Source organism: Balearica regulorum, chromosome 27 (assembly GCF_011004875.1).
Source record: "Balearica regulorum gibbericeps isolate bBalReg1 chromosome 27, bBalReg1.pri, whole genome shotgun sequence".
NCBI classification, from domain to species: Eukaryota; Metazoa; Chordata; class Aves; order Gruiformes; family Gruidae; genus Balearica; species Balearica regulorum.
In genome coordinates this window covers 3,222,631-3,248,402 of record NC_046210.1, presented here as the reverse complement: position 1 = coordinate 3,248,402, position 25,772 = coordinate 3,222,631, and the positions used below count along the sequence as shown (strand labels likewise).

The window sequence follows — 25,772 nt, the reverse complement described above, 5'->3', positions numbered from 1 at the left end:
TGACCTCAGCTCGCTGCTTTGGGGATGTTTCCGGCACCTGAAGGTAGGGTTGTGCACAAAGCAAACTCTTGCCAGGCTTGGAGCCAGGATGGGAGCAGCCACCCGTGCACGGGCTGCTGTGGCTCAGCTCTCCCCCCCGTGTCCTGCATTTATCCGCCTTTCTGCACATAAATGTGCACACGGGCTCTCGCAGCGGAGCAGCCGAGGGGGTGGCTTGTTTGCAGAGCCAAAGGCACTTAACCGAGCATCGGCCTGAGCAAGGCGAGGCTCCTCTGCCGACATCTGACAGCGCAGCTGGCTCTGCGCCCATTGCAGCTGGAGTAGGTCTGCAGGTACCGTGCCTCAGTTTCCCCGTCTGCACCTAGGACGGCTCTGGCCACGGCCCCACCGATTCGGTTCCCCGCGGTCAGGGGCCTGGGGAACGTGTCCTTAGCTCTGCCGGGAGGACTAGTCGTGGCATGAGCGAGACACACCCCGGCCCAGCCCGGTGCTCATCCCAAACGCGGGATATCGGAGACTCCACTTCGAGTCCCTGCTCCAAAGCAAGCAAAACAGGAACCTCAGCCCGGACCTTCCCCGGCCGAGCGAGCTCCCTGGCTGCTGCCTGCTTTCCCCGGGCTCTCGGCTCTTTTCCCGAAGAGCTTTCCAAGGCTCCAGACTGAATCCCAACGCCGGGCGGGAACGGACGCACCGACGGTCCAAATCCGGCCGCGTTTACCCAAAGCACCTCTCACCTCTTCCTCTCCTTTAGCATCTGCCCCGGCCCCAGAGCGAGCAAAGGAACCCACCCCCCACCCCCCCACCCACCGAAAGCGATCGGGGCCGGGGGAAGGGGGGGGCCGGACACCCCGCGGGCCGGGACACAAAGGCCGGGGGCTGCGCCGGGGCGGGCCGATGCGCGGGGCTCCAGGCTCCTCCTCCGCCGCCGTGCCGGGGATGCTGCTGCCGGGTACGCACCGGGAGCCCCGCGGAGCGCCGCGCCGCCGCGCAGAGGAGGCAGCGACCACCCGAGGTGGGCGAAACCCCGCGGCCGGGGACGGAGGGGACGCGGGGAAGGGGGGGGGGGGGGAGCGCTGCCGGCCCCCGGGGGGTGCCGCTGCCCCGGGAGCTCCGTCCGCAGGGCAAAGGGGCAGGAACGGGGAGGGTGAGCTGCGCGGCCGGGACACCCCCCCACCACCACCCCCACCACCACCCCCCCCCTTTCCCGGCCTGGCGCGGTGAGGGGACTGCGGCCGGAGCGCGTCGCTTTGGGGTTAAGCGGCACAGCGGGCACCGCGCCTCCGCCGGGACCCTCCGGGGATGCCCGGCACAGCAGCTCGCCCGGCCCGGCCCTGCGGTGACAAGGCGCCGGGGTCGGGCACAAAGGGTCGGGGCAGCTGCCCAAGCCGGCGGGGTCGGAGCTGCCCGGGAGAGCGGTTTAAATCGAGTGCGTGTGTGTCCACCCCCCCACCCCCGGCTGCACATCCCTCTGCGAGCTCTGCCAGGTCGGAGCCGGCAGCGGCTCCCACAGGGCTCAGCTCCGTCTTTTCACTTCCCCTCTCAAGTCTGGAAAACTTCTTTTCAAGGCAGCGAGAAAATTCTGCACGTTCAGCACCGTGATTCAGGCTGCTTCTGGTTACACAGTCCCCAAACTCTCCGGGAAAAGAAAGGAAGGAGCAGATGCCTTTGGTTTGTTGTCATCAGCATTGAGCCATCCTCGGGAAAGGGGCTGCCTGCCCGTGGTAGAAATTATTTGCCGGTAGCGCCTGTGTGCGTGCGGTAGGATGGGCAGCAAGCGGGTGGGCAGCGTGGGTGGCAGAGGATTGGCAGGACACGGCGGCTACGGCTTGCGTGGGCATCGGGTACCTCTGTGTGCAAATACGAGTTGTATCTGGATGCGGGTATCATCGCGCGTGAGTGTGCTGCCAGATATCGCTGGAAGTGTTTTAGCGTTTCCTTGGGTGCGCATACGCGTGGCCAGGCAGGTCTGTCGATGCTTTCCTCGGTGCGCGCCCTGGGCAGGCTGCAGGATCTGTGCCTATTTTTGCACACAGGTAAATGCTGGGGGGGGAGGTCACTGCTGACTGGAGGATGCACAGCTCTCGGGGGTGCCCGCCCGGGTCCTGGAAAGCCAGGGATTAACCTCTGCCTTTAAAAGCAGCGCTGGAGTGTTGCGGTGGCCGTGGCAGAAGTCAGCTCTGGGCTGTCACTTCTCACCCTGCTGACGCTCCGCATTCAGTGCCAGATCTGCACAGCCTGGCAGCTGCCGACTCCGGTGGGGAACAAGGACAGAGCCGGGTCCCAGGCTCAGCGCAGGATGCTCCCTCCTTTGCTCAGCCAGCTGAGGAGTTTGCCTCTTGCCATCTCCGAGGGGGCTGGGTGCCTGCTTGGGCTCTGCAGAGAGCACCTTGCTTTTTCTCACGGTTCAGGAGTATTTGGCCACGGGTCCAGGTTCCCAGTGGTGTGGCAAGAGGGTCCCACGCACAGAAATTGGCTCAGGATTGTGGGGGAGCCCTGGCAGCTCCCATCCATACCCCCCCCCCCCCCCCCCAATCCTGATTCCCTGGCACGGCTGCGCCCACACACCTTGATCCCAGCTGCAGCGGTGGTACCACTGCATCCCTGCTCCGAAGCCCTTTCTCCCCGGGGAGTTTGCATTTGGTTTCCCACTGTCCCCTTCTGCTAACGCCCCCCTGGCCCCGGTGTCAGCCCCCTCCTGCAGTGCTGTGCCCCAGGTACCTCCTCAGCCAAGGCTGCCCCAGCAGAGCGGTGCTGAGGGGGTTTCTCTCTCCTGTGTTCACAAGTGAGCTGAGGCCTGTGAACTCCTTACATGTATGACTCGGCGTGCTCACGGCAAAGGGACCAGCACCTGACCCATTTTCCCGAGCAGGCTTGCATTTCCGCAGTCATTACTGTGGCTGTCCAAATTCCTCCTGAGAGCTTGTTTTCTTCACTGAAGGCTGCGGCAAGTGGAATACGAGCAGGAAAAAAAGTCCTCGTGAGAGTCTCCACTATCCGTCCTCCTGATACCATCGCTCCAGACGCTGATTAACCTCCCTTTGAAATCATTGCCAGGGCAGAGCCTGCCTGGCTGCTCCTCGCCTGGCCCCAGCCTCCCACACCAGCCTGCAGTCACAGCCGTGCACCGTCGCACACCGTCTCCCCGAGCTCCTCCGTGTCGGCCACGCTGACCTGCGCGGCTCACACCTACGCCTGCGGCCAGGCTTTTCCGAGGGTCTGCAGAGCCCTCCGTTAGCCATTCTGCGGTATCACCCGCGCAATTAATCACCAGGGCCATTAATCAGTGGGACAAAGAATTGTAAGTGCAAAATCATCGGTGCAATCAGCGGTGGGGGCAATTAATGGCAGCTGCAAAAGTGCACTCAGGAACACAATCGCACGCTACGGGGGATGCTCTCAGCTCCCTGCCAGGCCTCCAGCCGCAGCCCCACGGCACGCACATGCTCGAGGGGCTGCGCTCGCCTGCCCTGGCAGCTCCCTCGCCCTCGGAGCCCCAGCTGTGCCGGCGCCCCTCCTGCTCCCCGGGTGACCCCCTCCTCTTGGCACCGCAGGCTGCTAAATTGGTCTTGAGTCGTTCTTTTCCACCCACCCCTTAGTCACTCTTCCCTGGCAGGCAGCGCTGCGGAGCAGTGGGAGGCAAACGAATGTGAAACTCGGGCAGGAAAATGAGATTTCAAGAAAAGCCAGCTCCCCTGCGAGCCACTGAAGCGGGCACAGAGACTTCCAGGGCAGGCTTCCCGTGCCGAGGGTGCGCAGGGCAGACCCCCAGCCCGGGCGTGGGCAGCGGGGACTCAGCCCCGGAGGAAAGGGGAAACCCAGCCCTTGCAGATGCTCCGCTGCAGAGCGGGGCCGGGCAGAGACAGGGATGCTGCCCCAGCGAGCTGCTGCTGCTCTCCCATCCCGCGCCTCCCGCAGCAGCCCTTGCTCTGATGATATCCTTAGCCCTAAATCACCATTTCCTCCCTTTGTAAAAGCCTCTGTTTTGCTGCGGGCAGGTACAGTCATGCTCAGCACACGCTCAGGTGAGGCATCTGCGGCATGCAGAGAGGTGGGCAGCCGCGGAGCCGCCGCTCTCAGCGCAACAGGGAGCAAAACCAAGTCGAGGGCTGGATCGCATACCTGCTTTCCTTGAGACGATTCAAAAACCCATCCCCATCTCCGACGGCGAGAGCTGAGCTCCAGGCTCGCTCCCCGGGACGCTCAGTCACCCACAGACATCCCGGCAGAGCTCAGAGCCCACGGTGCAAGGTGCTGCGTGGACAAGTGTGAAAAGATAGTATCGCTGCAGGCATTGCAGGAAACGGGCGCTATAATTGCTGCTCAAAGCAGCACAGACTGGCAGAGACAGGACCATGGCCCTCTTCTGCTCGGTAACGGAGACGCGCGGGCGTTCCTCGGGCAGTGCTGCCCATGCTCTGCACCCCAAGGCATTGGATCTTAATCCTCCAGCACTTAGCAAAAGCTTAGCACTGATGGGAAACTTGGAGGCGCTTTTTTTTTTTCCCTAGTCTCCCCTAACCACTGCCTTGCATGTGTGTTTATAAATATTTCTTTCTCTTGGGACGGCTTAAAGAAATCCGCCCCCCTCCGCCTAACTTATTTGATGTTATATGTTTACCGGCTGCCCTTGGGTTTGCTGTCATGGGTTTTTTTTTTTCCAGGAGACCTGTAGGTATAAGGCTGCACCGAAAGCTCCTTTGTGGAAGGGGGCAGGATGGAGGGAGGAGGCGCGCAGCCCCCCCAGGTCAGGGAGGACAGCAGCGAAGACGTGCGGCTGGGAGTGGGCAGGACCTAAGCGGACGGTTGCCATTAGGGATTAGTTAAAAATAGCAGGGAATGTACAAAGATTTGGCACGTGGATCACAAAGTCTTTCCTACACAAATTGTTTGCTACTATTGGGTTTTTGTGCTTGCTCGCTTAATTAAGAAAAGGCCCACCTTGAGCAGGAAGGCTGGAGAAATTGTTCTGGGGAAGCCTGCATGTGCGCACACGTGGCCGTTACCTGGTTTTGGAGAGCGAAATCTGGGGGAAGCGGAACACCCTGGTGCACGAGCAGTGCTGGGGTTACTCCAGAGCTGCAGGAGCAAATGCCGACCCTGCGCTGCTTTGCAACCGGGTCCTCTCAAAAGGAGCGCTCCGGTTCAGACCTTCCTCTTCCTCACGTGCAGAAGTTTTCCTCCTGAGCTAAAAAGAGATCTCCATTTATCTCCTTAGCAGAGCAAGGCCTCTGCGAAAGCCGGCTCCTTCCAGCAGAGGGTAGCAATGCATGTGCACCCTCTCCTCCTTAGACTAAGAGGATATTTAGTCATTTATGAAAGAGCTTTATCTCCTGAGCCTCTGACTTTTGGAGAACCCAGCATCTCTCCCCCCCACCCAGGGCACTGGCAGTGCTCAGGGCTGGGTGCCAGAGGCTGCAGCTGGGTGCTTGCCTCCCGCTGCCTGGAAAGGAAAAGTTAAGGTTCGCCTTAACTTGCGGTGGAGCAATGACACGGGGCTATTTGCCAGCAATGGCATTTCCTAAGAGGTTTCCTAGACGCAGAAGGGATGAATTTGGCCACTTGCCATATTGCCTAAGCAAAGATAACGATGTCAGAGGTCCTAGCTCAGAAGGCGAGTTGGAAGGAACATGTAGATATTTAATTGCCTTTTAGCAAGCCATCAGTGGTAACAGCAGCAAAAGCTCGAACTGTCTCAGCAGACGTGCTCCTCTGAAATGCAAGTGCCTGTGTTTATTTTTTTAAACAATTAAATGACATCTCTGTAAGCCAGTTATGGATGATCTCCTTTAAAGGTTAATTGAATATTCCTCGCAACTTTGATGTACATTTCTCCTTTGAGAGAACTGCTCTATTTGGCAGCCAGGCATTAAAGGGGTGGTTTTCACAACGGGCCAAGGTTGAAAAAAAGAGGAGGAGGAAAATCGGAAGCGAGACCTGAATTTGCCTTTTTTTTTTTTTTCTTCTTCTGCATCTGCTGCATTGAAGCCTGGTTGAGCAGAGCAGGGATGGGGACATGTAACACTGGAAAGCAAGAGAGGGAGTTGAAGGATGAGAAGACAGCGGCAGCTCAGCAGATGCTTTTCGCAGTAAGGACTGAGATTGGCTCTTCATCAACACGCAGAACTTGCCTTTTCTCAGCTCCCACTTGGCTGAGCATCATGCAGGGTACAAAAATACCCAGCATTTAGACGAACCGCAGCGTAACTGGTATCACAAACAAGGAAGGACAGCACAGAAATCATGTACAGCTTAGTTTTGGAGCTCAGGTGCTTTGAAGCCAAGCATAGACTTGACATGGAGAAGTTGACTTTGCTGGAAGATCTTTAGGTCCTACCTCAGAGAAATTCTTCCTCTGATCCTCACAGCCTTACTGCTAAGGGCAGACTGGGGGGTTTCAGCTGCTGCCAGGGTCGGTTATTTCCCTTCCTGTTTCTTAGAGAAGCGGCCGAAGCTTCCCGCTGCAGCAGGCGGTTTCCAGCCTATGACTTTAGGAGTACGTCCCAAGAGACCCAGCCCTATCTCAGCCTCTGGCTGCTCATGTCCTTGGCTACCCGGCCATCGCCAGTGAGAAAAAAGCAAGGGAGAGCAGACGGCGGGTCCATGCCCCCTGACAGCATTCCTGTTGCACGTGAACCCAACAAGGCTGAGAAGGAAGCAGCACAGACTTGCTGTATGATCCCCAGATAGACCAAGGAGGTGCCAAAAGGCTGGAGGAGGTGAAGGACCAGAGAAGTGACCCAGCTGGGCCTCCCAAGCACTGGCACGGCAGCCAGGGAAGGTGGGCTGGGCAGCCGTGGCCAACAAGAGCATGGGAGGCAATGCGGGCCATGCTCCTGGCTGCTTTTCAACCGCTTGGGAGAGGAGGAGAGACAATAAAAGGCGAGAAGATTGCAAACAGAGCCCTGTCTCCATGGCAGCCTGCAGCTCCACTTCTACATTTTCCCTGTACGTGGAGAGGATGCTTCTCCCCTATATGCTCTTGGGGGAGTTTTGCAGCAGAAAGAGCCTTAGTCCAGGTATTTCGTGGTGGTTGGTGAGGGACTGGCTTGTGGAAGAGACCTGTGGTGCTACCATCTTGTCATAACCTGGGGGAAACGGGCTCACGGTCCCTTGTTACTGTTTTATCCATAATTAGGGGGACAGAGGAAGACACGTGCAAAGCCCATGGAAACGGAAAGCTGGGAGGAAAAGTATTTAGGGCTCATCTCAAGTTACATGAAGTTCTTGCTATTTTTAACTGGACAGGCAAATCCTTTCCATCAGTTAGACCCCAGAGAAAGCGTGTGGGAGACGTGTAGGACACCAAACCTCAACGGCCGGGCTGCTGACCGGGGCTGTGGCTACGCCGATTAGCACCGGGCACAGACCACGCCACATTCCGCAGGCGGGAATTAAAGGACGGCATCTCTGCAACGTCCCCACCACACTCAGAGGCACCTGCAAGATGTACGGAGACCCTGAGCTACCCAGCGCCAGCCAGTCCCTTGCAACCAGCTTTTTTGGATGCCCCCCTCCCATTTTCACACCCTGGCAGATTGTGTTTTACGGGGTCGGAAATAGATGCGCGAGAAGGGGCCTCGCAGATCCCAAGTGAAAGCCGTGCTCAGCTGTCACCCACCTCGGCACCAGCTGCCAGCCCCAGACGGTTCCCAAAATAACTAACCCGTGGCGGGGATGCGAGGGCCCCCTCGCCCTCCTCCGAGGGAAGGAGCGGTCGTTTTGCACCTCCAGCCTCACAGGGACGGGCTGCCATGGATGGAACCTCCTGCCAGGTCCTCCCTGGGAATGGGATTTTCTCCCTGACAGCATCCCCGGGCTGGAAACCGCCCCCCTCCAAAACTTGCCATGTTAACAGAGGGGCCCTGAGAGCAGCCAGCGGAGACTGAGCGGGTACTGGTGACCTGGGTGCCGTGGCACGGCAGGGGCTCGGCGCTGACCCGGCTGCTTCCCACAGAGCGATGGTGCCTGTGGGTGTGAATTTGCTGGTCTGGGGGTGGTGGCCGTTCCCCGGCGTCACGGTTCAGGTGTGCCTGACACAGCCCTGGCGAGTCTGCAAACCTGCGAAAGACCAAAGCAAGGGCATTTCTGAGTTTCCAATTAGCAGCCCTTTAATTGCAGTATTGGTTGCTTATTAGTGGGAAAAGCCAGATGCTCTAAGGAATTAAGTAAGCTGAAAAGATCTTTCTCTCCACCCCAGGAATATTTAACTATGTCTCATGCAAGTATTTCCTTTGTACCGGGAGCATGACTGATGTGACTTGTGTGGGTGCTGGGCTCGGCTTTTGAATCCCCGATGAGCTCCCAGGTCCGTGTGACATGGGGCCGCTGGCCGGAGCGGGGATGAAGCTGCGAGGAGGTCTGGCTGTTCCTGGGTGGCACAGCTGGGGTGTCTGCGCACGTGGTCGAGGGAAGGTTGGGAGCTGGAGGGTCCTGGAGTCGCATTTAGCCTAGAACCGAGCGAGGAAGCATTTGGGCTCTGGCCTGAGCGGGGAGCTGGGGATGTCACGGGTAGGGCCGAGGGCTACTTGCAGAAATACGTGGCCTCAGGAGCACAAAGAAGAGCTATAGACCAAGCCAGGGTGGCAATAACGTGGAGGATCAGGCTCCCAGAGCAGTGCCGGGATACTCCCACAATGCACTGCTGTTGCTGTGCTTGTATCCAGCCAGGGCAATGCATCCTATGGGGCCAGCTCCCCTTGGGAACAACCCCTCCCCGAGGGCAGACAGGGGGACGGGGACGACAGGAAGGAGGCTGGGACCGTGTCAAGCCCGGCTCCTGATAACGCTGTTTGGATTTGCTTGCATATGAAGCTATTTAATATAAACTGCAGCTGTGCGGGGGAGAGCCGAGGCGTTTCGGCACCAGAAATCCCTCCTTGCTCTGCGCATGGAAAACACGGGCTGGCTCTGTCAACAGCCCCTCTCGCCCGGGGCCGGCAGGAGCGGTGCTCAGGGGCTGGCCAGGGACCATCGGCTTCCCAGCACAGCCTTCTTGTAATGACAACATCCCATCGCTGGCCGGGCTGGCATGTGGGAGCGGGTTGAGCAGGTGTCCTCCCGCATCATTCGGTGACCTTCCGAGCCCGAGGATCAGTTATGCTGTCCCAGCCCTCTCCCCCCAGGTCACTTTGCTCATGTCCAGAGTGTCCTGTGGGCTCTAACTCCCCCCCGCCTCACAGGCTGCCAGGGCAAACACCAGCTTTTCCCGGGAATAAATGCCGGCTGGCTGAGGTTGCAGCCTTTCAGCCACCAGCAACAAGGTGTGTCTCACTTCTGAGTCCCTCTCGGGCTAGGGGGACAGAAAGAATAATACATCACATTTTTTCTAGCCCACATATTTGCTGGTGCTATTAGTTTGTGCTCAGGCTAACTGTCCAGTAAGCATTTACTGGAGAGAAAGCACGAGGCTTTGCAGAAAAGCAGACGTTGAAAGTCATGGGATTTTGCTGACTTACACCAATTTTCTGTGGGTTGAGCAATCGTCCCTGGGCAGGGACAGGAGCCTCTCGGTGCTCAGCCCAGCTCCCGCACAGGGAAACGCTGCCGTCTCCCCGCAGAGGGACCAGACAGCATGGAAGCAGACGCAGCACCGCGGGTGTTGAGCCGATATCCTCTAAAGCTCGGTCTGCCAATATGATTCATTGTTAATTTGAGAAATTCCTCTTATTCTAGGCCTGGCTTCCCCAAACAGAGCTCAAGCCAGTCGCCTCAGTGCCGCCTACATCATCACATGGACAATTTTGCCCTGCTCTCCCATTAAAGCCACTTGTTGACTCATCCCTAGTCAGGATTGGCGCCTCAATTGCTTGATGGCTGGAACAGAGGCGTACGCAGCTCCTTCAAGCTCTTTCCAAAGCTGATGCTGAATCCAGTGTTGATTTTTGGCTTTTCCAGCAGGGCTGGCAGGAGGAAGAGCGACATAAGTGCCCTTGACCCGAGCCGCTCTCTCGCAGGAGCTGGGTGCAAACAAGCAGCGCTCGGCGCTGCCGATGGGCTTCAAAACGGATGCAGATTCCCTTTTGTCGCTTTTTTTTTTTTTCCCCTCCCCCCTTACTGAGCAATTGCACCTTCACCTCCAGGGCTTGCAGCAGGATCACCGGTCCTGGCGTAAGAGCCCAGCTGCCGGGGTGGGGGGGACACTGGCAGAGACACGGCCCAGTCTACCGCTGCGCTGGCGTGAAGCCCACCCAAATCCCTGCCAAAGCCACTGCTGGCTCCTCTAACAAGCACCAGCCAGTGGGTGTGAATTCTCCTGGTGTTCATTGAAATAACATTAAGTGTGATGGACTCCTGGGCTATTAGAGTGGATGTAACATGTAATTGAGGCTGGTTATTCTTCATCTGGAGTGTCCCCCTTCACTAATGGCAAATCAGGGCAGAACACATGGTGCGCGCTTTGTGAATCCCGGACTCAATTCACTCCCTGCCTCCGATCAAAATGATCCCAATGAATGTCAATGAATGAGCGGGGGACAATGAATTAGAGTGAATGAAAGCCTTGTAATGGGGCCCTTGGCCGGCACTGAGCCACAATTGAACGCCACAAGGATGGCGTCTGCCTGGGCGGTGTTTGAATTCATCCCCATTAGTGCGATTAGGGTGAAGATTACAGGGTGGGGGCAAGGTCGGCGCCGCTGATGGGGCTCTTCAAGCCCTACTGTTGCCATTTCTGTGGAGACCAAAATGAGCCGGTTTTGGAGAGCCTGGCTCCAGCTGGGCACGGGGAGAGCGGGCTGAGCTCGTACCTCTCAGCAGAGACAGGCGGGTGCTCGCGCAGCCCAGGGTGGCTCTGTCCCATCAGCCCGGTGTTCGTTAGCGTTTAGGGTCCAGAAATCAGAATCCGGTTTGGATTGCGGATCCTAAATCCAGCTCAGGAGGATTGCTGCATTCCAAGTTTTGGATTAAGCCATTCTCTTCATTAAAACATGCCAGACGCTCCAGGTGGCACGTGTATAGCTTTTCACCATGGAAATGCCCATATTTTGCCCTGGGGCCACATTCCTGGTGTCTCAAATACCCAAATCACTGAGTAAAACAGGGGCACATCACCTGGCAGCGATGGAGGGAAAGAGGAAGGAGGCTGCTCCTGGATCCAGGCTCTTGGCAGCTGCTGCTTCTGTATTATCTCCGCATCTCCCAACAAACACCCAAATGTGTGGGTGCATCTGCACAGAAATGATGAATAATAATTCAAGAGGGGAAAAAGAGTAGGCGAGAGAGTGCAGGGGAGAAGGAAGCTTTCGCATACCGAGGGGAGAAGAACAGGATCAGCAGGGAGGGAGGAACACTGCGAAGCCTGGGAGGAAATGAAGGCTCTGACGAAGGTGACCTGTCTGGGGAAGGCAGAGAGAAAGCTACTGCCTGTGAAAACGTTGCAAGGGAAGAGGAAAAGGCTTCAAAGAAACTGTGCTGCAAGGAGATAAGATTAGATTCCTGCAGCCCATTCAGAAGCAGGCGATGGGGAGAGTTGCTCTCCCACGTGCGATTGCAGGCTAGGCATGACTGCAAGGAATGTGGGATGCCATTCATTCCCCCCCCTTTTTCTGCAGTAATACAGGTGGGTGCATCCACACGTGCAGCCCCTGATCCCGTGGGTTTGGCCCACGCTGCACGGGTGTTTACTGGGGGTCTGTCCCACGGGCGACCACCGCGGAGCCCTGCACCTCCCAGCTCACCGCTCCACCTCGATGGGTTTTGTTAGCAGCCCCCTCAAGTCCCCCGAAGGGTCACGGGGCCAGACATGGCCGCAGGCACTGCCCCTCGGCACAGCGTCACCGTGGGGCTCCGACCCTTGAGGGGCTCGTGCCGTCGCCCCGGCCCCCTGCCCGCCACCAAAGAGCTTCGTGGGGCTCGTTTGCCAGAGGCGGCAGAGCAGGAGGGAAAGGCTTGTGTCTCTTCTGGCTTTCTGTCCTCGTTAATTGGTGAGGGACAGGGCAAATCACGTTTCAAAGCGATCGCATTTAGCGCCATGAGCCAGGTGAGACCGGGAGCTGCAGGGTTTGGCTTTGGGCACGGACACCCCCGCGCAGCCGGGCGGGCACCCCATCTCCAGCAGCCCCCCCAGAGCTGCCCAGACTGGGGCCCCCACCAGTGCTGGGGCGTTTTCAGACCCTACACTCTCAGTATCTTTTTTTTTTTTTTTCCCTCAACCCCTTTTTACACTTTGCAATATGCCTAAAACCTAACTGAACTGTGGCTGTTGCCAAGCATGCAAAAGCCCTTAAAATATACATATATACGTGCATCTAAATACATAAGTATGTACATAGTGACTAGGTCTTGTTTGGCTCAGCAAACCCACATCAGGCTCCCTGTAGAGTCACAGGGTGACTAGATCTGACTCAGGGGAAGACCCAAATGCGTGCCAGAGGCTGAACGAGGAAGGGGGACAAGTCTGGTCCCCCCGTTTTGGAGGTGCCCCAAAGCTGGCGCGGCAGCCCGTGTGCTCTGCTCGCTCGGTGCGCTCCCAGCTGTGCTGTCTCCAGAGCCTTTCTCTTTCTGCTAACGCCGTGCATGAATGCCAACTCCTCCACGGCTTTCAGAGTGTTCATTTTTAAATCGAAAGAGGGAAGAAGAAGAAAAAGACATGCCCAGCCCTCTCAGGCATGTGTAGGAGGGCTGGGATTGATTGAAACGCCTCCTGCCAAGAGGCTGGAAAGTCCCAGCTCTCCCTCTGCACATTTCTGCTGTCTTCTGCAGGCACCCAAAAACCCCAAGGGTGCATCTATCCCAGGGGCCTGATGCTCTGGCAACAGCAAGCCTGGCATCCCCAGAGCAGTGGGTCCGTGCACCCTGCGCCGCTCCACGTTTTAAAGGCATCAAACCTCCCCGACGCCTCTGCCATAGGTGTATGTAAATACAGCAGCTGCTTTCCCTCCCGCTCGCACTTGTTGAACGCTGTCTCCGGGATGCTGTCGCTACGGTTGGCAGCTTTGCTGCTGTGACACTGCCTTTTCTCTTCTGCAGGCACATACGCACAAGCGCGGTGTCAGGAACACACGCTGGCGGAGCAGCCTCCTGTGCCAATTATCCTGTTCCCTGCAGTGATTCCTCCCCCTCCGCGCACATTATGCCTCTTACCCTGTAAAAATGAATGAAGCCCAAGTCATCGATCACTTTTAGCATATCAGCATCCAGGCAGCAGTTCAGACCTTGGTTCTTTGTTACTTCTCTTAATCCCCCAAAAATGGATTTAGGGATTAAAGCGGATATTCTGTCTTTCTGGGACTTTTCTTTGACACTTAATCAATCTGGGTCCTCAGGGCACAGAGAAAAAAGAAACCAAATAAAGCTGAGGGATGAGCGCAGGGTCGTGCTACCCTGTTCAGGATGCAGAAGAGCCTGCACTGGAGCAGGGATAAGGCGGGACATACCAAAGAATGGGAAAACACAGGAGCAGCTCTCTAAGCCTTGAGGATGAGGCAGCGAGGATGCCCTGGCACACCACGTCTGCACCCTCCGTCGCTCGACCCTCTCCCGGCAGACCCCGAGCGCTCTCCCGCTGTTGGGTGATGTTTTACCCCCCAGGACGCCTGCTCGGGCGATGGGAGCCCAGCGTGGGGCCGCTCCAGAGGAGAGCTGGACCACACGGCACCGACGCTGCCCAGAGCGGAAGCTTTGAGCTGTTTCGCACACAGCGGAGAGCAGAAACATTTCCAATCTCATCATCCTGTGCAACCGGGATTTAGCTCACTTTGATTAGGCTTGTCTGCCTACGAGCAGCTTTTCCATCTAGATAATTAAAGGATGAGGTGGGGAGAAGGAGGAAGGTGCATCTCCATTATAACCCTAACACCGGGAGCGAACCGTCGCAAAGGCCACCAGGAGCTGGGATTTTTTCTCTTTTTTTTTTTTTTTAACCCCGTAGCAAAGAGAATTAATGCGCAGCCCCGCATACCTCTGAACCGTAATCACAATGCTCAGCACACATATAATGCCTCTCGTCGTCTCAAGTGCTCTGCAGACATTAAGCGTAATTAAGCCTCACAGCATCCCTTTTCAGGTAGGTTAAGAGGAGCACTGAAAATTGGAGAGAAATCAGAGAGTGACAGGCTGATGCAGGAGAGGTTGTGACTGCAGCTCGCAGCACCGAGCGCGGCTGTCAGGAGATGGGATCCATCCGGCACGGAACAAGCAGGAGGCACAGGCGCTTGTTGAAGTTAGTGCCTATTAGGCACCTAAAAAAAAAAATCACTACAAATCCCTTTTCCTTCTCTCCTTATTTTTAGAGGCGATCGTGTCTCGTAACCCTCCTGGCCTCATCTGGGTGCACCGTACCCCGCAGCTCCCGACAATCCCCCCGGGCGCGGGGCAGGATGCGGCCATCCGGGTGGGAGCCGTGCCGTGGCAGCTGCCAGCCAGCCTGGGGACGCAGGCAGCTCGCGGGAGGCTCCTGGAGCCATCCCAGGCGCAGGGGAAAGCCCTGCTCTTCCCTGCCATCCTCGCCCGCTGCCCTCCTTCACCCGGGGCTTTGGCGGAGGGATGGAGAGGAGCAGCCCCGGGCTGGCAGCAAGTCCCAGCCTCAGCGAGCATCCCTCTGCCTTTGCACGCGCCCGAGGACCGACGGGCTCACCTGCACGCACACCCCCAGCCCGACACACGCTGGTCCATGCCCGGACACACACACGTGGGGAAATACGCACGCTGAGCTGCACACACCCCCTTTGCACGAGCCCTTTCGCCTGCCGATGCCAGCTTGTACCCAAACACGCGTGCAAGGCGTGCGTTTACGCACTCATATCGTCAGAAACCGCCCCGCTCCTGCCGGCGCCTAGACCGTGGGCGCAGAATCGCACCCGCCTCCCAAACCGCTTTTTCTCACCCTGCTCTCTTTGCCTCCCGCAGGCTCGCAGCTCCCGGGCGCAGCGAGGTCTTTGCTATGATCGCAGCAGCGGCCGTCTCTACTCGCTGCCCGGACCCCCTGCCGCGCGGTTCAGCCGGGCTCCGCTCCCCCCGCTGCATGCCCCCCGCCCGGGAGCAGCATGGGCAGCGTCAGTAGCCTCATCTCCGGGCACAGCTTCCACAGCAAGCACTGCCGAGCCTCCCAGTACAAACTCCGCAAGTCATCCCACCTGAAAAAACTCAACAGGTACTCGGACGGGCTGCTCCGCTTCGGCTTCTCCCAGGACTCCAGCCACAAGTCCAGCTCCAAAAGCAGCAAGAATGAGGACTTCTTTTACATCAAGGTCAGCCAGAAATCGCACGGCTCCCACCGAGCGGACTATACCCCGCTTGCCGGCGGGGAGCTGGGCAGCCAAGCCGGGACAAGCGGCATGGATTTTGGGACGCCCACGCCGCAGAAGCTGATGCCCTTTCCCGGTCAGCTGGAAGTGGTTAGTAGGGGACGCGGTGGCCCCAGAAGCAGGGGGTGACCCACTGGAGGGGAAATCTGCCCTCCAAGCGGGTCCAGGTCCCACTGCAGGGTTGTCCTGGTCCAGGAGAAAGCTCAGAGAAGATAGTTTGTGCCAAGGAAGCGGGAGGAGGGGGGTGGCGGGGAGGTCCTGGGGGCACCCTGCCACCCTCTGCTTTTGGGAATTTGGATCAGCCGTTGGATCCGTACCCTTTAATTTCCAAACATGCTGTTTGCCTCCCAACAGAGGCAGTTTTAACCATCAGCGTCCTCCTGAGCTTTTGGCCCCTGATGGAGACCCAGGCTGTCCCCACCGTGGGGGTCTTGTCCTTGGGGGCAGAAGGGATGGGGGAGACCCGATGACATGGTGTGGGTCTGTGCTGACGGGCTCTGCTCTTCTCCCCAGGGCGCAGAGAAGCCGACCGCACGACCGACCGCCTTCAAGCCAGTGCTGCCCCGCTCCAGCGCCATCCTCCACTCCTCCCCAGAGAACGGGGGTCACCTCTCCCAGCAGCTGCACCCCCCGGACAAAGCCAAGGAGCAGGAGCTGAAGCCGGTGCTGTGCTCGGGGGGTCTGTCCGACTCTGGCAGGAACTCCATGTCCAGCCTCCCCACCCACAGCACCACCAGCAGCTACCAGCTCGACCCCCTCGTCACGCCCATGGGACCCATCAGCCGCTTTGGGGGCTCAGCCCACAACATCTTGCAGTGCGCCATCATCCAGGACAGCAACATGATGAGCCTCAAGGCCATGTCCTTCTCTGACGGGGGTAACAAGATCCTCAACCCCGGCAAAGCCCCCCACCATCACGCTGCCGAGAAGACCACTTGCATCCGTTCGCCCATCTCCACGGATGAGTCCACCATCCAGGAGCTGGAGCAGAAGCTGCTAGAGAGGGAAGGAGAGCTGCAGGAGCTTCAGTCGAGCTTCGAGGAGAAGGAAGTCAGCTCCTGCCAGGCTTACGAAGAGAAGCAGCGGCGCTGCAAGGAAGAGCTGGAGGGCCTCAAGCAGAAATGCAACAGCAAGCTCAAGCAAACCTCGCAGAAAACCCAGCGGACACAGCAGGTCCTCCACCTCCAGGTGTTCCAGCTGCAGCAGGAGAAGCAGCAGCTCCGGGAGGAGCTGGAGAACCTCATGAAAGAGCAAAACTTGCTGGAGACCAAGCTGAGGTCCTACGAGAAGGAGAAGACCAGCTTTGCCCCAGCACTGGAGGAGACCCAGTGGGAGGTAAGCAGCACTGGAGCACCGAGCGGCATCTCGGGCTGCCAATGCCGAAAGCAAAGCGCGCGCGTGGAAGGTGATAGCTTCAGCGCCAGCAATAAACCACGCGGCTCTTCTCCATTTCTGTACCTGCATCCAGCAGCACCAGGGAGGGTCTGAGCAGAGCAGACGGCGCGCGCGTTAAGCCCAGGCTGTAGGAGATAGATATTAAAGTCGAGGAGAGCCCGAGTCTGTCACGCGGAGGCTCTGCAAGTTTTGACTGACTCACTGCCCCTCTTAAACCCTCGGCACTTCACATCATATAAGGAAACGACTGACTTCGTAAAACCCCCAGTCATTAAAATAACTTCACGTTTCCAACTCCAGCGCAGGGTTTTTCAGGCTGCCTTTCCCAAAGGAGCAGTAAAGCCGCCTTCCCACGTGGAAATAGGAACTACTTGGACTTGCCATGGTCATTTGTTAGAGAGCAGTAAAACCTTCCACTCTCTGCTTAAGCTTAATTTTCTCACTGATTGGGTATCGCTGGACAAAACCCATTAAACTGCTGAAAATTCAGAAGTGAGCCTGCCCACCCGCCTGAATAACATAGACCGATGCCATTTCACTGCGGCTGCGCAGGGAGAAGCATAGCTGTTGCCCAGCGTGCTTCAAGGAGCGCGGTGCTCACCTTCGCTCCCTCACGTGCAAGGATTTCTCATGTCACATTCAGTATCTCTAGTTTATTTGCATTTTGGAGCCATCCTTCCAGGCTGTTCGCAAACCCTACCGAAATTCCAGCTGCAGGGTCCCACCGAGAGCGGCTGGGTGCCGAACCCCCAACAGCTTCTCCAGGAGCGGCTGTACCAGCCACGCTTTAGGCTCCAGCGGGATGCTCCAGTGGGATTTACATGCTTTGCTCCCGGCTGCGATTTTGCGGGGTGTAGGGTGCAGCTGGGTGTCTGCTTGTGAAACGAGCTCAGCGAGTTTAACTGACCGCGTGAGCTGTCAGCGGTGGCTTCGGCAAACAGGGGTATGGAGACTTGAGCACTTCTTCGACACCCTTCATTCCCACACCTCAGCTGAGGGGCGTCAGCTCCTGAAATCCTCACGGCTGGTCATGAGCAGCCTTCTGTGTCAGCCGGGGTGTTGATGCATGGAGAGCGTGGGGTCCCCCCCAGCCCCCCTGAGCACCCGGGGCATTGCTCCCTGTGCTGGGCATCTCCCTGGATGGGATTTTGTGGCCAGGGTCTCCCCATGCCAAACCCCAGTGTCCTGGTTTCAGCTGAGATAGAGTTCATTTTTCTTTCTGGTAGCTGGTATAGCGCTGCGTGCTGGATTTAGTATGCATGCTGGATTTAGTATGCGTGGTTAAACCACGACACCCAGCTGTGCCCAGCATGGCTTGCAGTGGTACCATGGGTGCTGTGGGCTTTCTCCGAGGCATGGCCCTAACTCGGGTTTTGCATCCCTCCCCGTAGGTGTGCCAGAAGTCTGGTGAGATCTCGCTCCTGAAGCAGCAGCTGAAGGAGTCCCAGACGGAGCTCAACACCAAGACAGCCGAGATCCTCAGCCTGAAGGCTCAGCTGAAGGAGGTGAGGGTGAAGATGGAAGGGCTGGAGATGAAGACCCAGGACCTGGAGGGCTCCCTGCGCACCAAAGCCATGGAGCTGGAGGTGTGCGAGAATGAGCTCCAGCGCAAGAAGAACGAGTCCGAGCTGCTGAGAGAGAAGGTGAACCTGCTGGAGCAGGAGATTGTGGACCTGCGGACGGAGCTCGCCATCCTCAAGGAGCAGCTGAGCGAAGCCCGGGAGGTGGCCAGGCCCTGCGCCATTGTGGACGATGCTCAGGCCCTACAGGGAGAGGTGGAGAGGCTGAGGGCAGAGTTGAAGGCTGAACAGGACAACAACGAACAGATGACCTCCAGCTTCCAGCACGAGCGGCAGACGTGGAAGGAAGAGAAGGAAAAGGTGATTCACTACCAGAAGCAGCTGCAGCAGAGCTACCTGCACATGTACAAGCGAAACCAGAACCTGGAGAAGATGCTCCAGCAGCTCGCCGCGGGGGAAGACGGCAAAGACCCCATCGAGCTGGACATACCTGGCACCGACGTCCCCTACGAGGACATCATCGCCACCGAGATCTGAGCCAGGTCTGCCTTTCTCCTCCTTGCAGCTCAGGGCCTGGCGTCTCTTCCAGGCGAGAAGCGCTGCCCCGCAGCTCAGCCTGCGCCTTGTACAGTTCAGATGAGCCATGTATTTATTAGTGGAGCTGGTGGCCTGGCCAGCTCACCAGCCCTTCTCCCCTCCCCGCGTCGCACCACGGCGGTGCCCTCCGCTGCCTGTCGTGTTACAGAGGTGAACAAGCAACTCGTGCCAATGGTGATGTGCCAGCAGCCCCCACCTCGCCCCCCTCTTGCCCCATTGTAGGACTTGAGAAGCCGGCGACGGGAGCGGTCAGGGAACAGGACTGCAGCAAATAATCTCCCGTCGGGTAACGAGATGATGCAAAACTCCCAGGGGATGCTCTGCTCCAGGCTCGGAGGGATCCCTTGACGGCACTGCTCTGGGGACAGGGACACACAGCCCTTTCAGAGGAATCGGCCACGGCACACTTCCAGCCGCTCACAGCCTGGAGGAAGCTCTGTGCTGCTCTCACACCTCCGTAACCTTCCTCCGGTCGGTGCCGATCCCCAGGCGCCGTGGGACCGAGGAGCCACCTCCTGCCACCGGCGCAGGCTGCACAGCCACATCTCCCGTCCTGCGGCTGCTGTAGTGCCTCAGGAAGGACCCTGCCCACACACACGCACACCCCACCTCGTTACAGACAACGCCCCCACCGAAATCGCCTTTCACTAACGAGCACAGCCCACCCTGCACCCGTCCCATCCCTCAGCCACGGCGGCACATCCCTCCTCCCTGGACCTGCACAGCCACGGCGAGCCCGGCGTTCCCCGCTCTGACGGACAAGGGCTCAATGCCCCTTTCCTCCAGCTGCTGGACAGGCAACTGGATTTAAGAATTAACAGAAATTTCCAAGCCACAGTCTGATCCAAGGAAGCGGGGGGGCAATCGGTTGTGTTTGCCCCACGCGCTCTCACTTGCTCCCTGCGACCGTCCCTCCTGGGAACCCCAGCTGCCTTACCTCCTCCTGTGCCCTTACATCCACGGGATCCCAGCAACGGGACCTGATTAAAAAAAACCCCAAACCAACCACTTCCATTTTGTTTTCTACCCCAGCTCTTAAAATTTCCTCCTGCCGCCAGCCAGCGGCTAACCAGGCTCCACTGCACGTCACCAGCGGTGACTCCTGTCCCCCCGCAGCTCGGCACAGGCCGGGAGGGAATCAGCCAGCACCCGGCTTGCCAGGGTGGACGTCTCCAGCCGGGACCACTTTGTGCTAGTGCAATGGTATTTTTACTGCAACGTGTCTGTTTACCCACTAGTGAGCCGGGCACCAGCCCGGGAAGCCCCATCCCAGGGTTGCGGGGAGGGGGGGGTCTTGCACGATCCCATGCCGCAAATTCGGCCAAGGGCTCAAAGCTGTGCACAAGCAGCAAAATTCAGCATCTCTCACCCCGCTCCAGCCAGCCTGCAAAGGCAACACACGGAAACCAGTCTGTGCCTTCCGCACCTGCCCCCAAGCACCCCCACCACATGCCCGTGCCGTCCCGGGGTGTCCCGGCCGGCCCCGGTGCCAGCACACAGCACGAGCCGATCCTTAGCCATGGTCCGCTGGAGAAAAGCCAACCCCAAATCACGGCTCCAGCCCTGCGGCTGTAGGTCAGGGGCACGTCAGGTCAGCCAGCCTTTGCCCAGACCTGCTGAAGGATGTTTTGGAGAGCCGAAAGATCGGGGATGAAGGATAGGACCCGGCTCCGCTCTGGCTCAGAGGCCAGAAGGGATTTTCTGCATCATCCAAGCCATAGCCCTGCACCGAGGGCTCTGCTCCCCCTCCGCACCCCGCACTGGAGCCAGAGCACGGCGACCAGGAGCTTTCCAGTGCCAAACACCCGCGGGGGGCCGAGGGGAGCAGAGCTCTCCCGGCTGCCCCGTCCCGCAGCCCCTGCCCAGCCCTGTTCCTGCTCCATCCAGCCTCGGTGACACCGTCCCAGGTCCCCGTCGCCCCTGCCCCGCGTCCTCCCCAGCCAGCGCTGTATGATGTGATCGCCCGGAGGCATCGACGTGCTGCCTTTGCACAATGCTGTGTGTGACCGTCCGCATCGCAGGTGTGTCGCTCCCGGTGTGAGCCGCAGCCGCCCTGCCCGCTCTGCGGCTGGCCAGGCTCAGCCTGTACATATAATTATTTTTCTGCAGGTTTTTTGGATGTTATTTCTGGTGACCGATGTAAACTACTGGTAATTTTATGTTTTTATTTATAAATAAATTTTTAAAAACTTACTTAGCCTCCCCGAGTGCCTGGCTCGGCAGCGTTCAGAGGGTTTTCATCGCCGATGAGCGGCAATGCAGGACGATGTTTCGCCGTGCCCCTCTCACATCCCCCCCCCAAGCCACAGCCCGTTTATCGCAGCACACCAAGGTCCCCTTTGGGGACATCCTTCCACCCGGCCCTGTTTGTTTCCAGCCCCGCGAGCACTTTGCCGCGTGGGCAAGCGGCGTTATCTTCGCTGTGCAGCTGGGATAACCCATGCATGGAAAAGCGGCAACTTGCCTCCGGCAAACACGGCGGCATCGGAGAGGGGGAGATAATCCACCTGGCCCCGCTCCCAGCCCACACCCCACCGGCTTCACCCTCCCGGCTCCGCAGGTGAGACCGATTCTCATCCCAACCCCGCACAGCGCAAAGCCCCGGCAGTCCCCGACCCCCCGTCCCCGGAGCCGGCAGGTTCATCTTCCCAGCGGGCAGAGCCGGAGAAAACAATTAGAGAGGGAGAGATGGAGTGAAAACACCTTAACAAAAGATGAGGACGTGTTTTGACTATTTAAGCTGTTTTCCTCCAAACCAATCATCTTGGAGCCCATTTGCACTGCATGGATCTGGTGGTTTCACAGGTCTAAACAGCACGTGGGGAGATAAAGGGGGAGGTTGGGGGCAGAAAACACCGTTCACCCCGACTCATCTGGCTGTTTCCATGGGGTGCTCGCCCCACTGCTGTGCAGGGTGGGGGGCCCAAGCCATACACAAGCTGCTCTGTGCCTCCCCAAAAGGGCACCCAGCACCAGCACCCAGCTCCCGCCGACGCTTTCCAGGGAAACCTTGGCTGCGCTCACGCTGCCCAAGGCACGAGGGAAATTGATTTTTAGAGCCTTTGAAAACTGCTGAAGAGGAAAGAGATAGAAAACCACACATAAGGACTCCCTTTCTCCTGAGCAGCACATTCTGTCACAAATCACCTCTGACCATCACCTGCCCGGCTGCAGGGTGCTGCCGGCTTCGCCGAGCCCTTCCCAGGCTTGTCCACGTATCTGGATGAAGGGAGCAGCGAGGAGCAGCCCCCCAGGCTGGCTGTTATCCCAGGGGACATCCCTGTCCCACGGAGCTCACAACCAAATTGCAGATGCTGCAGCACAGCAAAGCAAAGACTTACCGGGCTGAACAGCAGCAGGGACAGGGCAGGTCCAGGAGCAAATGCTGCATCCCTCAGGAGATGTATGCCATAAGGACAGCTTCTTGGCAATGCCCAGGGTAGTGGGAAACCAAAACCCCAACCCTGGAGAGCCTGAGCTGCTTCTCCCATTAAACTAGATGAGGATCCCACCCTTTTTCCATCAAAACCCTAATGAAGCTACTGATGAGAAGCAGCTGTGTCCTGCCCACAGGCAGGGCTCAGAGCATCCTCTGCCTCAGGCAGCAGCAGAAATTGGGCAGCGGGCACCACCCGGCCCTCGTGGGGCTGTTGCATGTGAGGAGCAGGGCTCGAACAGGGGCACAGCCCCAGCGTTAGGATGCCATGAGATTACAAGGAAAGCTGAACGGGGGAAGACAGCTTCAGCCAGGGCAGCCCGGTCCCTGCTGCCCTGGAAGGAAGGAGCAGAAAGCCCCGATAACACCGGCGTAAAGCCATTCCCTCGTAATATTCAACGCTTCTTCTGTGGCAGGTTGAACGTGAATGGGATGGCATCAGCGTGTGCCAGAGCTCCTGGGCTGAGGAAGTGTCCGAGCACAAGGGCACAGTTAGCTGAGGTGATGGGGGGGCAAAACAGGGGAAGCGGCACCAGCTCGTGCATCCCCCCCCGTCATTAGAGTTCCCTGCCTCGTCTGTGCTTTGGGTTAGCTCTGCTCCAGCTGCCCGCGTGCCAACCGTCCTCAAACAGAAGGAGTTTGAATTAGTTGCTGAACTAATCAGCAGATGCAAATAAGCCTCAAGACGGAGAAAAGCTGATTTGCATCTTCTTTTAACACCCCGGTGCCACTACACCAGTTTCTGGCTATGGGGGGGCAGAGTCAGACCTAAAATCTCAGCAGAGACAAGACCGGGGTTGCCTTTGAAAGAGCAATTAAACCGAGCCACCTCGTGCTGGCAGGGCGATGGAGGGTCGGAGGCAAAGCTGCTTTTGATGTGCAAATAACCTGCAGCAGCTCTCCCCACCAGCCTGCTCCCCTGCCTTACATCTGCCAGTCCCAACCGAAAACCCAAGGGGCAGGGTGGGGGAAACATGTCCAATGTTTGCTCTGCTCCCCTCCTAAATGAGCCGACAGCTGGCGTGTGCTTCTCGGAGGGGCCTGACTGCCTGACATCAGTTGGCGAAGGGGGATAAGACCCCCAGGCAGTCCTCATTAGTCATTACCTAAAAAAAAAAGGAAAAGAAAACAGCGTGTAAATGCACTAAGGCAGCAGCTGGGAGATCAGTACGTCCCATTTAGCATGGTACCTGCTGTCTCCACGCCATGAAATATTGGGTTGTTTGTTTAGCATCCGACTAAGCGCCACGCCAGGAGCTGACCGATGATGGCTCACAGTGCAGCCCGGCCGGATGCCACGCAGAGGGGCACTCCTTCCTCCCGGTCCTGAGTGCCCCTTTGCTTTCCCACCCCATTTTCCAGGAGAAGGGCTATGTTCTCAGCTCAGTGCTAAAATAACTGTGCTGCAAGTCCCAGCCTGCTCCCAGGGCCTCCGGCTGATGGGAGCTGAAGCTATTTTTATCATTCCTAGCGTACAGGGCCCGTGCCAGGCTCAGGCCGTTAGCTACCTGGGAGCTTCTAGCCCATGGGACAGGCTCTGTTGTAACGCAGGGACCTGCCTGCACGCACAGTGATCTCTGCCCGCGTTGGCAGATGCGTTTCCTCCAGCAGCCGGGAAGCACGAGCCAGGAGGAAGACAGAGATTTCTGCCCTGCTTCGAGTCTCCGGAGCCGGACGAGAACACGCTCAGGTGTGTCGGGCGATCCCGGCGGGAGTCACTGCCAGCGAGGAGCAGCGTGGCACGGGCAGCACAGCCGCGGCTGCTCGTGTGTGCGAGTCCAGGGAGCGGAGGGGACAGGTCAGAGCTGGATGCTGCCACCAAACCTCTGCCAGACATGCCTCATTATATCAGCAGCCCTAGAGGTTTAAACAGCAAGGAAGCCTAAATGAAATCCCGTAGATAAAAGCTGAAGAGCCTCAGCAGGCTGGAATTTTTTATAAGCACAACCGTCTCCCTTGACCTTACAAAGCCAAGCAGACCAGAACCAGCCCCGCGCCTGTTCCCCACAAGCACCGTACAAAACCCCAGTGCAGTTGGTCAGTGGCATCCAAACAAGCTAAGAAGTATCCGTGCGTGCACTGCTGCTCCCAATGGGTCTAGTAATTCTTAAAGTAGTTCTTGCACTGCTGTCTAAATATTTAACTCAAAAAAATGTTATTTCTAGTGATACAGGATTTGGAACAGCCCTGTCCTCCTGGACTGCAGCAACACGGCTGATCGAGGAGCCGACATGCGGCAGCTCGCTCCATCCCTTCTCCATTCGCTCCTGGCCGGGTGTGCAGTGCCGCTGCGTGGCTGCCACGCTCCATCCGGCACCGCGCTCGCCGGAGCCCAGCCGGCCTCTCCCCACCACGCAGGCTGAGCACGCAGCGCCCATGTGCTGCAGACAACTGCTATTTCATCCTCGGCACAAAGCCACCCTCCCTATTTATATTCAACCCAAACCTTTGTCTGGCCCGGATGAGCCACGCTGTCGTTGATGGCTTGCCTGCATCAGAGCTGCTCACCAGAATACATCTCATTCTTTCCCGTTTGCTCCCATCAGCCGCAAATTAGCAGAGCTGAATTGCCATGAATATTCTTATAATTGCAGAAGTCCTTTTGCTTTGCACCATCACATATGCACAGTTTGGGAACCACGTTATCCACACACAGACATTCCCACATGTCTCCCAAGACCCTGCCTGGCTCCACAACCCTCACCCCCCCTCAGGAGTGCTTGTTAAACCTTTGTCCCCTAAGCCTGTCACCTGCTGAAGGATTTCAGGAACTCACTGGACTTTGGAATTTCTTCTCTCACGCACGTTTGCAAAACCCGCATTGCTGAGGGCCGACGGCTGCCATCTGTTCGTGAAGTTATTCTCATGCCCTAACTACAGGCTCTACCTCAGTGGGACTGTAACCGAGAGGGTAGGTGGGCAGAAAAATGTCAAAAAAGTTAGGACAAACACTTTTAAGCCATCAGACATGTTTTTAACACATTCGATCCTCCTTCCTCCACATTAAATGAACAGTCTTTCAAGCTCTGTGGGACAAAGCCGCTATTAATACTGAGGATAGGGGATGTGTGATTTAGTGTCTCTCAATGACAAAAACACTGCAAGAACCAGCTTGGACACATTTAAATGAGTTTCTAGAAAAAATGAGCTAGTATCTTTGTCTACCTCAAGGACTTCTGTACAAGCAACAGTTGAATTTTAGCATAGTACAACATGGAATAGGGGAAAATCAAGAGACAGCCTCAGGCTTTTATCAGTCAGAACAAACACTGTTCAGAGATGGTGTCAGCACAGCTCGGCACACCAGGGCACAACTCTTTCAAGCTGCACAGCAGCCAGCAGAACGGAAAGGTGCTCTCCTCCTCATGAAGTAACTGGGTTTGATGCACAGGCTGTTTGGCAAAGGTATGTTCAGGTTTATCTCTGCTCTCTGGAGCATGTCAGGAAGAATCCTGGGATCCCCTGTTTTCACACCGATACCAGCCTCTCACCTGCCATGCTGCAGGATCCTCAGTGACAAAGGACATCTGGCCACAGCTGAAAGACCTCAAGTTGTTTTCAACCACAGAATCACAAAAAGCT

General features: G+C 57.6%; 1 protein-coding gene across 1 annotated transcript; it reads left to right on the top strand.

Annotated features, from left to right (window-relative positions):
- The first annotated feature begins 868 nt into the window (after positions 1-868).
- On the top strand, positions 869-20,947 carry LZTS1 (leucine zipper tumor suppressor 1). The gene is made up of 4 exons (XM_075736403.1): positions 869-1,012; positions 14,845-15,332; positions 15,756-16,577; positions 18,029-20,947. Exons 2-4 carry the CDS (start codon positions 14,982-14,984, stop codon positions 18,692-18,694), a joined length of 1,839 nt encoding a protein of 612 aa, XP_075592518.1. The 5' UTR covers positions 869-1,012; positions 14,845-14,981; the 3' UTR covers positions 18,695-20,947.
- Positions 20,948-25,772: the final 4,825 nt, after the last annotated feature.

Coding starts and splice junctions, on each gene's coding strand:
- LZTS1 (XM_075736403.1), top strand. CDS start 14,982: ATGGGCAGCGTCAGTAGCCTCATCTCCGGGCACAGCTTCCACAGCAAG. Junction 15,333..15,755: donor TTCCCGGTCAGCTGGAAGTG/GTTAGTAGGGGA, acceptor TCTTCTCCCCAG/GGCGCAGAGAAGCCGACCGC. Junction 16,578..18,028: donor TGGAGGAGACCCAGTGGGAG/GTAAGCAGCACT, acceptor CCCTCCCCGTAG/GTGTGCCAGAAGTCTGGTGA.